The sequence below is a fragment of the Nicotiana sylvestris genome, chromosome 9, assembly GCF_000393655.2.
Source record: "Nicotiana sylvestris chromosome 9, ASM39365v2, whole genome shotgun sequence".
Classification (NCBI taxonomy): domain Eukaryota; kingdom Viridiplantae; phylum Streptophyta; class Magnoliopsida; order Solanales; family Solanaceae; genus Nicotiana; species Nicotiana sylvestris.
The window spans coordinates 129,323,619-129,339,356 of record NC_091065.1 but is presented as its reverse complement, the minus strand read 5'-3'; the positions used below and the strand labels follow the sequence as shown (position 1 = coordinate 129,339,356).

The 15,738-nt window shown below is 42.2% G+C and overlaps 2 protein-coding genes across 2 annotated transcripts; both read left to right on the top strand.

Moving 5' to 3' along the window:
- The first annotated feature begins 401 nt into the window (after positions 1-401).
- Positions 402-4,521, top strand: LOC138878218 (uncharacterized). Its single transcript, XM_070157884.1, has 5 exons — positions 402-607; positions 2,142-2,376; positions 2,440-2,772; positions 3,370-4,008; positions 4,093-4,521. The coding sequence occupies exons 1-5, from the start codon at positions 402-404 to the stop codon at positions 4,519-4,521; spliced, it is 1,842 nt and encodes a 613-aa protein (XP_070013985.1).
- An 8,181-nt stretch (positions 4,522-12,702) lies between these two features.
- On the top strand, positions 12,703-15,378 carry LOC138878217 (uncharacterized). The gene is made up of 6 exons (XM_070157882.1): positions 12,703-12,776; positions 12,838-13,066; positions 13,708-13,922; positions 14,024-14,343; positions 14,427-14,853; positions 14,955-15,378. The coding sequence occupies exons 1-6, from the start codon at positions 12,703-12,705 to the stop codon at positions 15,376-15,378; spliced, it is 1,689 nt and encodes a 562-aa protein (XP_070013983.1).
- Positions 15,379-15,738: the final 360 nt, after the last annotated feature.

Below are 15,738 nucleotides of genomic sequence, written 5' to 3'. Positions count from 1 at the left end.
ATTAAGTCTTTGTAATAGAGTTATTACAAAGTGGCTTGTAATAGTGTAGTTACAAGTTAGTGAGGGATTAAGAGGTTCATTCCTAGGTTACAATAGGTTGTAATCTAAAGATTTCTCATTAGTGAAGTTGAAATCCTACAAGGGTAAGTAGTGGTTTTAAAGTCTGTTAAGCTGGAAATTTTCCACGTAAAATTCCTCTATGTCCTTTATTTACTGCCAATTTACTATGAAAACAAATAGAGAACCCGGTTCCCTATATTATTTGGTTTTACAGTCTGTCACTTACGGTGGGAACTGATAGAGAACCTGGTTCTCTATACAGTTTGGTGGACGCTTAGTTTCTATCAATTGGTATCCGAGCGGGTTCTTTCTAAAAGGTTAATACCTAAAAAGGATCTACTATGGATTCTCCACCAAACTTCGAGGAAAGTCAATCAACCGAAAGACCACCAAGATTTCAGAAAATGGTTCGTAGAAATGGAGGCATTCCCAAGAAGGGCAACTTAAAGGATACGATTGTTGTCACAAGTGCAAAAAGCCAGGACTTTTCATCAAAAATTGTCCTCTCCACAATGAGGACCATTACAAACACAATGCTGACAAGATGGTGATGTCGCTGATAATATTGTAAAGCAAGATCTGGATGCTTGGGGAGATTCCTCAAGTGAATCTGAGGGTGATGATGAACATGCAGACACCTCCATGATGGTCGTTGATAATAGGTGAATTGGACTATAATTAGGCCCTAAAGAACCACCTTCTTGTATAGTTTTTATGGTAAAAAGTGATAACAAAATGCTCTGATTAGTGCTTTTCATGCTTTGTAGGCTATATACAATAAAAGAAGTCTATGGAGTACTTTTGGGATCAATTATGGAGAAAAAGAGGCCAATCTTACAATATCCGCTAAGTGCACCACGCGAAGGCAGCAAAACCAGAACTGAAGATGGACTGCTGCGGTTGCAGTCGGACCGCGGTAGAAGGCTGTTGCGGATTCTGAGAGGCTAGTTGGCCGCGGTCCTGGCGTAACCGCGGTAGGACCGCGATAGAAAGCAAAAAATTGAGGGATTGAAGTTCAAAACACGGGATTTTTAGCCCAAAACCCTATATTAAACAATAGAATTTGCCCAAGGGAGGCATGTAAAGTTTTAGAGAGTACTTTGGCAAGAGAAACAAGTGTGAGAGATCACTCAAAACATCATATTTTCTTCTTCTCTTTATTTTTCTTGCAATTTTGATCATGAATATTTTCATAGTTTATTTACCCATTGTCATGAGTAGCTAAATACTTTGTCTAGGATTTTGATGGAACCTATTGAAGGATGAACTTCTTGATTATGTTAATATAGTTTGCCAGTTTAATCTCTATTTGTTCAACTACGTGTTTGTTGTAGTTAATTGACAGGATCCTCAATTAGCTGTGCCTATTTAGTATGCATAACTCGGGAGAGAGTGCATATTTAGGTAATTGTTGTACAACATCACTCCCAAAGTATAAGAGGGATATATAACTGCGGGTTTAAAGGCGGGATTAGAGATAACGAAGTCTTGAGTGCAATCTAAAGTGAATTGTAATAAACAAAGCCAGCTAGCGTATCTCGGGAGAGTGCGTCTAGTAAATTATCGTGATTACTCGGGAGAGATTCACGGTAAAAAGAGTGTTCATGGTTGATAGAGAATGTGTTGGTAAATCTATATGAAATATAAACAGAAGGGATTCCATCAATAGGAGAAATCACTACCTTAGAACCTTCTCATTATTATTCACAACTTAAGAATATTTAGTTTATAATTGTTTATTGACTTTCAATCTTAGTTATTAAATATACCATCAACTGTTATTCACCACGTTTGGGGAAGTTAATTCTAAAGAATTTAGTAAGTCCAACAAAAGTAATTGATAGGTTAATTCTCTGTGGATTCGACTCTGGGCATAAATACTCAGGTTATATTTGCAACGTCCGCATTGTCCTTTTATACGGCATAGTTGGGCGTGATCAAATTTTGGCGCCGTTGCCGGGGACTTAACGGTGTTATCAATTACAATTGAAAGAAGTACAAAAATTCTTATTGTAGTCATTTTTTTCTCTATACCCAATTTTTACATTGAAAGTTTAATGTTTGTTGACTTGGTTGCACAGGTGCATGCCTAGAAACTCATCGAGATCTGGTGAAATATTTGAAACATTATCAAATCCCGAGAAAGTTTTCAAGGCCTTGAATCGGGCTAATCGGAAAAACAAACAACAACTAACAAATGCACAATTCGAAACAGTCATGGGGGATCACGAGGAAAACCCAGCGGTACCAATAGTGCCAGAGGCTGCTCTCTATGACCGGGCACAACCCACAGCTGAAAATCTATCCACAGCCATTGTAGTTCCGCAGATATAGGCTAAGTCATTCCAAATTACGAATAACATGTTGCACTTGTTGCAGAACAAGGGACTATTTTCGGGGTCGCAAGTCGAAGATTCTCAGCAGCACTTGAAGAACTTCCTCTCTATCTGCAAAACCCAAAGGCAGCCCAACGTAACCCCTGAAGCAATCAAGTTGTTATTGTTTCCATTCTCAGTGACAGGAGCTGCCCAGACTTGGCTAAACTCACTTTCCATAAATTCTATAACAACTTGGGATGAGTTAGTCAGGCAATTCCATAACAAGTTCCACCCACCCAATAAGATTGCTCAACGAATTGACGAAAATTTGAGATTTAAACAGAGACCAATGGAGACACTGCATGAAACATGGGAGCACTTTAAAGGGATGCTGGTTATATGCCCGCACCATGGTATTCCAGATCTAATGTTGGGGCAGCGGTTTTACATGGGATTGTCAGATAGCGTGAAGAACATTGTTGATGCTTCAGCTAGTGGAGCATTTTTGAGCAAAACATAGAGAGAAGGCCAAAGTCTGCTTGACAAGATGGCACAAAATTCGGGATGGACAACCAGGAATGCACCTATCACTCCAATGGTTCACTCAGTGCCCTTAGATCCATCCAACTCTATGGCTGAAAATATGGCCACCTTATTGACACAGATGAGTATACTCACCAAAAAGGTAGAAGAGTCAGGGCATAAGCAGCAGGTACACATTGTAGATACTACCAATGGGGGTTTGTGCGCATCTTGCATTAGTCAGCCAATCGGTAACTAATGGAATGCAGAACATGATCATCACCACTACCCTGAAGACTTGAATTATGTGTCTAATTATGGAGGCCAGAGATAGGGTGGTCAGAATTGGGGCTAGAAAAATCAGCAATACAGGTCAGTCCATCCACAGTTCAATAATGGAAACATGGGAGGTATGAGACCCCCTAACAATATGGCACATTACCCAAGGCCACAGGGATATAATAATTAGAATCAGCAGCAAGGGTATCACCCTCCTCAGCAGCAGCATGGTGGAAGGCAGGAAGATGGGTTTGCTAGACTTGAGGCAATGATGCAGCAGGTTATTGGGTCTAATGCAACGATTAATGAGAGAGTGGATGCACATGATGCAGCAATCAAGAATATTGAAGTGCAGGTGGGCCAAATTTCTATGTCTCTAAACAATTGTCCTCATGGGACACTACCTGCAGACACCCAGATAAATCCAAAAGATCAAGGCCCAAAGCAGCTGATAGTGGTAAGTCTACGTAATGGCAGAGATCTGGATGTAGATCAAGAGAGGGCTCGAGAAACTAGACAAGCTGAGACACTTATACCAGTGCCCATTGAGCTGGATGAGTCAACGAAACTGACGGAGGTGCCAGTCCAGCCTGCCCAGGAAGAAAATAGCATTCAGAATGCGACCGAGAAAGAAGCTGAGACGGTCCAGGAACCAGTAGTTGATGTAGCAGCTGATAAGGATCAATCTCAGTTGATTGGGAAGAGGAGACCTCCTGCACCTTTCCCTCAGAGGCTGGCTAAGTACCAAAAGGAGGAACAATACAAGAAGTTCTTCGAAATGCTGAAACAAATCCAAGTAAACATACCATTGATTGAAGCTTTGAAGGAGGTGCCTGGGTATGCAAAAATGATGAAGGACTTGATGTCCCGAAAGTTTGATTTCCAAGACTTGGCCACAATTACTCTTACTCAGACATGTAGTGCAGTGGTGACTAGACCAATTGCAGAAAAACTGTCTGATCCAGGGAGCTTTACAATTCCATGCACTATTGGTAATTTTGGTTTTGCTAAAGCATTGTGTGATCTAGGGGCTAGCATCAATCTTATGCCCCTGGCGATTTACAAGAGGCTGGGCATTGGAAGAGCTAGACCCACCTCTATGTTGTTGCAGCTGGCTGACAGGACAGTGAAACGACCCTCTGGTATACTGGATGATGTGCTAATTCAGGTAGGGAAATTTGTGTTCCCTGCAGATTTTGTGATCTTAGACTGCAGAGTGGATGAAGAGATTCCCATAATTTTGGGAAGACCATTCTTGGCCACAGGGAGAGCTCTCATTGATTGTGAAACCGGGGAGCTCAATATGAGATTGAACGATGAGGAGATAACATTCAATGTGTAGAAATCTATGAGGCGACCAAGTGAATTCGCCAATTGTTCTCTTATTTATGCCGTGGATGTAATCGTAGAGACTGATGATGAGGTGCTAACCATTGAGGACCCCCTTGCTGCATATTTAATGAATTTGGATGAGGTGAATGGAGAGGAACTGGCGGAATGGGTGTTGGCATTAGAGGGTAGAGGGTTCTGGGATAGAACTCTAGAATTTGAGCCCTTGCACTTGGAAAATCGAGAGACTCCTCCAGCCAAGCCATCTATCGAAGAACCACCAAAGCTGGAGTTAAAGCCATTGCCCAACCATCTCAAGTATGAATTCCTTGGACCTAACTCCACATTACCTGTTATTATCTCATCTAGTTTGTTAGATGTGCAGGCGCAACAACTCTTGCAGGTACTTAAGGAGTGCAACACTGCCATTGGGTGGACCATGGCAGACATAAAGGGGATCAGCCCCGCCTACTGTATGCACAAAATTCTACTGGAAGAGGGACACAAACCTTCCAGGGAACACCAAAGAAGGTTGAACCCTAACATGAAGGAAGTGGTGAAGAGGAAGTAATAAAGTGGTTAGACGCGGGAATTATCTTCCCAATCTCTGACAACAACTGGGTTAGCCCAGTTCAATGTGTACCTAAAAAGGGCGGCATGACGGTAGTTAAGAATGATAACAATGAATTTATCTCTACAAGAACCGTCACGGGATGGAGAATTTGCATGGATTATAGAAAGCTAAATCTATCCACCCGGAAAGACCACTTCCCACTTCCCACTTCCCTTCATTGATCAGATGTTAGACAGACTGGCAAGGAGGTCACACTTCTGTTTTCTAGATGGGTACTCAGGATACAACCAAATCTCCATTGCACCGGAGGATAGAGAGAAGACCTCTTTCACTTGCCCTTATGGAATTTATGCCTTTCGGAGGATGCCCTTTGGCCTATGCAACGCACCCACCACATTCCAACGATGCATGATAGCCATATTTACTGACATGGTAGAGGACATAATGGAGGTGTTCATGGATGACTTCTCAGTGGTGGGGAATTCATTTGATGAGTGCCTGATAAATCTGATGCGTGTGTTGAAACGGTGTATCGAGACTAACTTGGTTCTGAACTGGGAGAAGTGTCACTTCATGGTACAAGAAGGCATAGTCTTGGGGCACCGGGTGTCAAGCAAAGGAATTGAGGTGGATCGTGATAAAGTGGATGTAATAGCAAAGCTACCTCCTCCAACTTCAGTCAAAGCAATCAGAAGCTTCCTTGGGCATGCCGGTTTCTACCAGAGATTCATAAAAGACTTCTCAAAAATTACCAACCCTCTCTGTAAGTTATTAGAAAAAGATCACCCTTTCTTATTTTCTGATGATTGCAGGGTAGCATTCGAGGAGCTGAAAAAGAGACTGGTCACACCACCTATCATTGTTGCCCCCAACTGGGAGCAACCATTCGAACTCATGTGTGATGCCAGTGACTACGCAGTTGGGGCAGTGCTGGGACAACGGAAGGACAAGTTGATGCATCCAATCTACTATGCTAGTAGAACGCTGAGTGGAGCCCAGCTGAACTATACTGTGACTGAGAAGGAGATGTTGGCTATGGTGTTTGCCTTTGACAAGTTCAGATCATATCTGATTGGTTCTAAGGTAATTGTATACACTGATCATTCAGCTCTCAGGTACTTGATTGAGAAGAAGGAGTCTAAGCCGCGCCTGATTCGTTGGGTGTTGCTGCTGCAAGAATTCGACTTTGAAATTCGTGACCGTAAGGGCACAAAGAACCAAGTCGCTGATCATCTATCACGACTTGAGGGAGCTAAAAATGCAGTTGAGGTTGAAGATATTCTGGAAACCTTTCCAGACGAGCAGCTGCTCGCTACTAATCTTGTGAAAGTGCCATGGTATGCAGATTTTGCAAATTACCTGGCCTGCGGTATAGTTCCCTATGACCGTTCATCTGTACAAAAGAAAATTTTTTATCGTGACTACTGCATGTATTATTGGGATGAGCCTTACCTGTTTAGAATTTGTGTTGACAATATGATCCGGAGGTGTGTCCCCGAGATAGAACAATCTTCTGTTTTGCAGGCTTGTCACGCATCGGCTTGTGGAGGACATTTTAGAGGGGTTAGGATAGCTGCGAAAGTGCTTGAGGCTGGATTCTTTTGGCCAACAGTGTTTAAAGATGCGCACCAATGGGTGAAGGGCTGCAATGAATGTTAGCAGACCTGGAACATTTCCCGTCTCCATGAGATGCCCATGAACCCAATTCAAGAGGTAGAAGTGTTTGATGTCTGGGGGATTGACTTCATGGGTCCCTTCGTCAGCTCCTATGGCAAAAAGTACATACTTGTTGCTGTGGATTACGTGTCCAAATGGGTAGAAGCTGCAGCGTTGCCCACTAATGATGCAAGAGTGGTGGTGGGGTTTTTGAAGAAGAACATATTCACCAGATTTGGGACACCAAGAGCGATTATTAGTGACGGAGGCACTCACTTCTGTAATAGAGCTTTCGAGAAGTTGCTTGCAAAGTATGATGTACGCCACAAGGTGGATACCCCTTATCACCCGCAAACTAGTGGGAAGGTTGAAGTGTCCAACAGAGAGATAAAGAGTGTGCTAACCAAGACTGTGAACGCCACAAGAACTGATTGGGCGAAAAAGTTAGATGATGCACTCTGGGCCTATAGAACTACTTTTAAAACACCGATTGGTATGTCACCATATAAGTTGGTGTTTGGGAAGGTCTGCCATTTGCCAGTGGAACTTGAACATAGAGTGTGGTAGGCACTGAAACAACTGAATCTAGACATCGAGGCTGCGGGCACAACGAGAATCACAGAATTGCATGAGCTCGACGAGTTCAGACATCTTGCTTTTGAGAGCACAAGGTTGTACAAGGAAAGAATGAAAAGGTTGCACGACAAGAACATTGTGAAGCGAAATTTCAATCCTGGAGATATGGTGTTGCTTTATAACTCACGATTAAGGCTATTTTCGGGTAAACTCAGGTCACGGTGGTCTGGACCATTTAGAGTGGTCGAAGTTTTCCCTTCAGGTGCTGTCGAGATTGCCACAGAGAAAGACTCTTGTACATTTAGAGTCAATGGGCAGAGATTGAAACTGTATGTGGGCATGAGCGAACCAAAGGAAGTGTCTGAGCTACACCTGACTGAACCACAGAGGTCGAGCGAGCCTTAAATGCGCTCATCTGCGTCGTGCCGCGACGTTAAATCAGGCGCTGCGTGGGAGGCAACCCACGAATGTGTTGTAAATGTAATGCATAAAAAAAGTAGCAGGAACACGCCCAGACCGCGGTCCCAGCGTAACCGCGGTAGGACCGCGGTCAAATACCCCCTCTGAAAGAGGTCTACCGCGTTCCCAGCGTAACCGCGGTAGGACCGCGGTAGACTAGCGCGGGCCAGGTAAGTTGCAGATTTTTTTTCCTTTTTTTCCCCCCTTTTAATAAACCTAACCCCCCACTATTCCCCCAAACCCTTCTTTTCTTCAAACCACCCGCAACCCCTATCCCCTTCTATCTTCTCTTCTCTCTTTCACACCATCTCCTATCCCTCAAACCCCCATTGTTGCCCCTCTTTTCTTCTCCATCTCTCTCTCTCCACAACCTATCCCTTCCATTCATCCTCAAGGTAAGCTTCTCTATTCTTTTCTCTTTCTTTTCCATAACTTAGTGTAATGAGTAGTCTAAATTAGTTTAAATTAAACCCTAGGTAGTGTTTTAGTGTAAATTTTTTATTTTTTTATTTTTTTCTTTCTTTTCTTTCCTTTTCTCCATTATTTGCTTCTTTTGGCCATGATTGATGCTTAAATGGTTGAGTTTTCATTGTGCTTAACTTGGGGTGATTTTTAGAATGTTTGGAGGCCTAAATAAATTTTTTAGGGTGAAGCTTGGTGGAGGGGCCTAAATGGCCGAAAATTGGGGTGTGTTGTAAAATTTTGGAGCACTTTGTGCCCTTCTTAGTTTGTGGTGGTGGTAGCATTTGACATGATTCCCTTGTGGGAGATTGTGTGGGGTATTATATGGCGGAATTGTAGAATTAATAGTGGTGTGAGGGCAATAGTGGAGGTTGTCAACTTTGGGCACCTTACTAATTGGGTATACTGGCATTGATTGACAAAAGGAAACTGTTTGGTGCCATCGGGTGGCGAAGTCTGAGTACCCATCCGACTGGCACATGTTAGGATGCATCTAATTGTTACCCTGAATTATCTGCAGGTAATATGGCCCGAAAAAGGCGAAAGAGCTCGGCAAGCACTTCCCAAATGCCAATATATGATGCCACTAGGTTCCAGTCACAGGAGGCAGAGGACGCGTTTCATGCTAAGGCCACCAAAAGCTTTGTCCCTGAGATTTTTATTGATAGGGCTGCCCTCCGTATGGAAAAAGCATACATGTATGAGGAAATCAGACGGAGGGAGATGGAGTTCTTGTTTGATGAACCTGAGACGGCAAACCCAATATTAGTCCGGGAGTTCTACGCGAACTGCCCGAAACATTTGTACCGGTCTGTGATTGTGCGGGGCAGGGTGATAGATGCCTCAATTCTGAAGATTCGCCAGGTCTTGCAGCTTCCCCAGTTCACTGGTGACATTGATCATTACCACGACGCCCAAGGGGTCACTTGGGACACTATGATTAAGACAATCTGCGCAGGGGGTCGACCAATCTGGCTACAGGAAAACATTACCCTTCACTCCAAGTCATTCACACATGAGGCTAAGTGCTGGTTCACCATTATTTGTAGCCGGTTATTGCCCACGGGCAACACGACAGATGTGAACCACCTACGGGCTCTATTGGTGTGGTGCTTCGTCACCAAGAAAGACTTTGATGTGGCGAGAATTATTGGAGATGAAATGATCCTTCGGTCACCTCTGCTATCTATGGGGTTTTACTTCCCCTCACTTGTGATGAGGTTGTGTCTGCTGGATGGTGTCCCCACCAATCCTACAGATGGAGCTTTGCCCGCAAAAGAGGCATTCAAAGCTTCGAAAATCACAGTGGGCAGAGATGCACCCACAACCATTGAGCTTGATGATGAGGATGATGCCCCAGCACCCATGGCACCATCCAGGAGATCTTATGATGGAGTCGGATCCTCTCGGCAACCCTATACTGGGGCAGGGTTCTCTAGATCACAGTCCAACCGACCCATATTGCATTCTTTGGAGGAAGAGGTGGCAGATCTTCGCTCCTCGGTGGATGGCCTGCATGTGCGTATGGATGCCATGTATCAGTGGCATGCCAGGTCTGAGAGCCGGATGATAGCTTGGTTCCGTGCTTTGGGGAGGGCTTGTCATGTGGATCCCAGCACCGTCTCCGACTCCGAGTGATGGTCGGTGAAGTCTTCTTACCTTCTGCACTTTATTTGTGTTATTACATGAGGACATGCCATATTCTTTTTGTGTGGGGTGGGAGACTTGCTTTAGTGGTGTATTGTTAGTGTACATATACATTGGTTGTAAAATAAATAAATGTAGGAGACTCTTCCTGAGGACGGACCACTTGGACAGTACTCTTGAGGGAAGTAGTCCATTTAGATTTTATTTTATTTTATTTTTCTTTTTAGGTAGTGTAGTAATTCCTCCTTGGTTTTTCTTTTGACCACGGTTATTTTCCAAGGGCTTTTCTTGAACCGGGTTAGGTAGATTTTTCTTTAATATTTTTAGGACCCTTAGGACTCTATTGGACTAAGATGGGTGAGGGCAAGAATGCAACCCGTAATGTACACACCTGCAAATAACTAAAACGAACTTAAGGGTGCGACATCTAGGCTCGTTTGTAGACTCGTAATTTTATGCCTTAATTCTGCACACCTTGTCTTTCTTGAACGCTCACGTGAGTGTGTTGACAAACTAATTCGGAATGAGTTACATGCCAAGTGTGTGTGAGATAATACTTGTATTCTGTGCTTGCATGCGATACCTAGAACTTGCCCTGTGTGTTTGCAAAGCGAAATAGAAGTTGTTTGGCCTTAGAGATGATTGAGGCATTTCCTTGTGTAGCCTGTATAATTATGAATCCACCTGTACATATTGCCATAGTTAACCCCTTTGAGCCTGAAGCCTATTCTTTGATAACCTTACAATAACCTACATCCCTGTGTTTGAATAGTTTGACTGTTTGAACCTGTACCTCCTAGAAGCACTTGAATCGTTAAAGAGCATATAAAAGTCAAAGTGTGGGGTAGTAATGGAGTGGGAAAAGGAAAATCAGGAAAATACTTGAACGGTGCAATGGTTGTTAAAAAAAAGGCCAGTTGCACCTAAAGAAAAGTGGGGGTAGCCTATGAAACAAGTGTGGAAGAATGATTGGGTTGAACATGGAAATTGGAATAAAGGGAACGATTGTATTAAAAGTGCTTAGGGAGGTTAGTCACTATATCCAAATATATCCTACCCGTCCCTTAGCCTACATTATAACCAAATAAAGACCTCTTGATCTTGGACTGAACAACTCGATTAGTAGATTATTACACTAAGGGCAAGCATATGGTGTATCTGTGTGGCATGTGAATGTTCTTTGCTGAGAGTGAGTGGATTCGTTCTATCTATAGTTCCTTGTTGCTTGATTTTATGTATGTGGAACTTGTCTCAGAAATGTGATGTGAGGGCATGTGACTCAGGAGAAAAAGTAAGTTTTCACCTCTGTTTAGAGTAACTAGAGTAAGCACGAGTGTGGCATGGAATTAGAGTCTTCATCTGAGGTGTGGCTGTTGCACTGCTTAAATTGTTCTTTCATAATGGCGGGTGTGACATAAACTGGGTAATGCGTCGAACGATTAGGCCTAGAAGTGTGGTTCAACTTGCTCGAGGACGAGCAAAGATTTAAGTGTAGGGTATTGATAATAGGTGAATTGGACTATAATTAGGCCCTAAAGAACCACCTTCTTGTATAGTTTTTATGGTAAAAAGTGATAACAAAATGCTCTGATTAGTGCTTTTCATGCTTTGCAGGCTATATACAATAAAAGAAGTCTATGGAGTACTTTTGGGATCAATTACGGAGAAAAAGAGGCCAATCTTACAATATCCGCGCGAAGGCAGCAAAACTAGAACTAGAGATGGACTGTCGCGGTCCCGGCGTAACCGCGGTCGGACCGTGGCAAAAGGCTGTTGCGGATTCTGAGAGGCTAGTTGGCCGCGGTCCTGGCATAACCGCGATAGGAAGCGGAAAATTGAGGGACTGAAGTGCAAAACACGGGATTTTTAGCCCAAAACCCTATATTAAACAATAGAACTCGCCCAATGGAGGCATGTAAAGTTTTAGAGAGTACTTTGGCAAGAGAAACAAGTGTGAGATATCACTCAAAACATCATATTTTCTTCTTCTCTTTATTTTTCTTGCAATTTTGATCATGAATATTTTCATAGTTTATTTACCCATTGTCATGAGTAGCTAAATCCTTTGTCTAGGGTTTTGATGGAACCTATTGAAGGATGAACTTCTTGATTATATTAATATAGTTTGCCAGTTTAATCTCTATTTGTTCAACTACGTGTTTGTTGTAGTTAATTGACAGGATCCTCAATTAGCTGTGCCTATTTAGTATGCATAACTCGGGAGCGAGTGCATATTTAGGTAATTGTTGAACAACATCACTCCCAAAGTATAAGAGGGATCTATAACTGCGGTTTTAAAGGCGGGATTAGGGATAACGAAGTCTTGGGTGCAATCTAAAGTGAATTGTAATAAACAAAGCCAGCTAGCGTATCTCGGGAGAGTGCGTCTAGTAAATTATCGTGATTACTCAGGAGAGATTCACGGTAAAAAGAGTGTTCATGGTTGATAGAGAATGTGTTGGTAAATCTATATGAAACACAAACAGAAGGGATTCCATCAATAGAGGAAATCACTACCTTAGAACCTTCTCATTATTGTTCACAACTTAAGCATATTTAGTTTACAACTGTTTATTGACTTTCAATCTTAGTTATTAAATATACCATCAAATGTTATTCACAACGTTTGGGGAGGTTGATTCTAAAGAATTTAGTAAGTCCAACGAAAGTAATTGATAGGTTAATTCTCTGTGGATTCGACTCTGGGCATAAATACTCAGGTTATATTTGCAACGTCCGCATTGTCCTTTTATAAGGCATAGTTGGGCGTGATCAGTCCTTGAAAGCAAAGCTGCAAAATATGATTCCATATTTGCATTAATGGCAAAATTTGATAAGGATGAAGAAGAAGATGATGATGAGGTAAACTTCTTAGATGTTCAAAGAAATCTAAAGTATTATTCTCTGAAAAAAACGTATGTCTTTGGCAAATGTTTTAATTGATGCGTATCATAGTCTTATAAATGATAAAGATGCCTTAACTGTGGAACTGGGAGAAGCAGAACAATTTAGAGAAGATCTAGTAGTTGTGGTGGTAGACTTAGAGGAAACCATTGAGAGACTGAAGAAAGAAAAAGATGCCTTAACTGAAAAAATTGCAAACATAGGACATGAGAGAGATGATCTAGTAGTTGTTGTGGTCAATTTAAAAGAGACCATTGAGTGTGTTAGAAAGAAGAAAGAGGTTTAACTGAGAAGGTTGCTAACATTGAGTATAAGAGAGATGACCTATTAGTGGTGGTTTTAGACCTAAAGGAAACAATTGAGGAACTAAAAAGGGAAAGTAGGCCTAGGAACACTCAAAAAGGAAAGGAAGTTGTAAATGAAGCACCTTAGGCTTGAAGATGAGTTAAAATCAGTGAAATCTAGTCTGTGTGCAGAGCTTGAGAAAAAAAAAGACAACTTTAGTAAGACCTAGGAAAAGTGAAGAGTGGCCTAGAAAAGTCACTTAAGTGGACCTGGTCCTCTGATACAATCACTACTATGTATACAAATAGTGGGGGAAACAGGTAAGGAATCGGGTTCCAAAGGGAAAAGACTCCCTACAACCCTCATAGCAAGTACGTTATTGTACCTGACAATTGGTTTTGCACTCACTGTGGCAATACTGGGCACTTTAAGGAAACTTGTAAGGCCAGATTCCAATCTCAACAAAAAAATAAAGTTTTTGCTGAAAAAGTAACTATTGCTAGGGAACCTGGTCCTTTACATAAAAATGTATAATGCTTGCTTGGACCAAAAGAGCGCTAATTCACTCCTTTTCTCATTACAAGGGACCCAAACTTGTTTAGATTCCTAAATCTAACCCTTGATTTATTTGTGCAGGGAACGATGAAAGGGAGCAGCCAACAATGGTACATGGATAGCGGTTGCTCGAAGCACATGACTGGAAGTACAAATGATTTTCTTTCACTGAAGGCCCTGCAGGGAGGGAGTGTATCCTTTGGAAATGGCAAGAAGGGATACATTCTAGGAGTTGGAAAGATCGGGAAGTCTCTTTTCCACTCTATTGAAAATGCGTACTACGTGAAGGGGTTGAAGTATAGCTTGCTGAGTATTTCCCAAATTTGTGACAATGGTTAACAAAAAGTGGAATTTGTATCTAAAATATGCACACTCACAAATCTTGTGACTGGTGAAGTGATGTTAATGGCCAAAAGATACAAAACATTTATGTTGCTAACTTTGAGTCCTTGCAAAATGGGGATCTTAGCTGTCTGAGTGTTGTTGATGATAATGCTGAGCTATGGTACAGAAGGCTGGGTCATGAAAGTTTCAAATTGGTCAAGAAGGACTTGGTTCGTGGTCTGCCCAAGTCAAGCTTCAAGGATCACAGGGTGTGTAATGCATGTGTAAAAGGAAAGCAAGTAAGATCATCTTTCAAACCCAAAAAGGAAGTTAGCATCTCAAGGCCACTTGATCTCCTCCATATGGATCTATGTGGACCTATAAGGGTGCCAAGTAGAGGAGGAAAGATGTACATATTTTATTCATTGTGGATGACTACTCCAAATTTACATGGACCTTGTTCCTCAAAACTAAAGATGAGACTTCAGCCGACATAGAGGAACCTGATCCCTCAATCACAATAATTGAAACAGAAAATAGAGTTGTGGATATTGTACATGGAACTCCAGCTGCTGAGGTGAGGAACAGGACACATGGATCAAATCCAGAAGAACCTAGATCCTCTCTTAAAGAGATTCAGGTGTCCAACTGGAAGCACAAGAGCTCGCACCATCTTCAAAACATAATCACTCCTCTTGATTTAGGAATTCAAACCAGATCAAAGGCGAGAAACTCACTTGCCTTCTCAGCCTTTCTCTCTCAAATAGATCCCAAGAATATCAAGGAAGCATTGAAAGATGCAGACTGGATTACAGGTATACAAGAAGAGCTCCATCAATTTGAGAGGAACAGTGTGTGGAACCTAGTTCCACAACCTACTGACAGAACTGTTATAGGAACCAGGTGGGTATTCAAAAACAAACTTAATAAGTTTGGAAGCACGCTTTTAAGCTCGACAAGGCTTTGTATGGGTTAAAGCAAGCTCCACGTGCTTGGTATGAAAGGTTGTCAAAATTCCTTCTAGAAAATGGATTTACAAGAGGGAAAATTGAAAATACTCTTTTTCTAAAGAAACAAGGAAAGAACCTGCTCATTGTGCAGATCTATGTTGATGACATCATCTTTGGAGCAACTGTTGACTCTCTATGTGAAGAATTTGCAAAACTCATAGGAAGTGAGTTTGAAATGAGCATGACGGATGAATTGAATTTCTTCTTGGGTTTACAAGTGAAGGAAACTCCCAAGGGGACAATGACAAGTCAACAGAAGTACATCGTGGAGCTGCTGACGAGATTTGACATGGAAGGATCAAAAATCATTGATACTCCCATTGCCACAGCCACTCGCCTGGACATGGATGAACCTGATTCCTCTATGAATGAGAGAATGTATAGAGTTTTCAATCTAATCCAAAGGAATCTCATCTGAAGGCAGCCAAGAGAATCCTAAGATATCTCAAAGGGATGCAGGACCTGGTTCTCTACTGTCCCTCAGAAGATAACTTTGACTTAATAGGGTATGTTGATGCTGACTATGATGGGTATCTGGTAGATAGGAAAAGCACTTCTGGCATGGCATATTTTCTGGGTTCCTATCTAATCTCATGGGGTAAAGGGAAGCAAAACTCGGTGGCACTCTCAACTGCAGAAGCAGAATATGTAGCAGCTGCTTCTTGCTGTACTCAATTGTTGTGGATCAAACAACAGTTGGACGACTTTGGAGTGCTCTCTGACTGTGTACCCCTGCGACAATACAAGTGCAATCAACATGGCCAAAAATCCAGTTCAA

Coding starts and splice junctions, on each gene's coding strand:
- LOC138878218 (XM_070157884.1), top strand. CDS start 402: ATGGATTCTCCACCAAACTTCGAGGAAAGTCAATCAACCGAAAGACCA. Junction 608..2,141: donor AACACAATGCTGACAAGATG/GTGATGTCGCTG, acceptor TTGGTTGCACAG/GTGCATGCCTAGAAACTCAT. Junction 2,377..2,439: donor AAAATCTATCCACAGCCATT/GTAGTTCCGCAG, acceptor CACTTGTTGCAG/AACAAGGGACTATTTTCGGG.
- LOC138878217 (XM_070157882.1), top strand. CDS start 12,703: ATGGCAAAATTTGATAAGGATGAAGAAGAAGATGATGATGAGGTAAAC. Junction 12,777..12,837: donor GATGTTCAAAGAAATCTAAA/GTATTATTCTCT, acceptor TGCGTATCATAG/TCTTATAAATGATAAAGATG. Junction 13,923..14,023: donor TACTACGTGAAGGGGTTGAA/GTATAGCTTGCT, acceptor TGACTGGTGAAG/TGATGTTAATGGCCAAAAGA.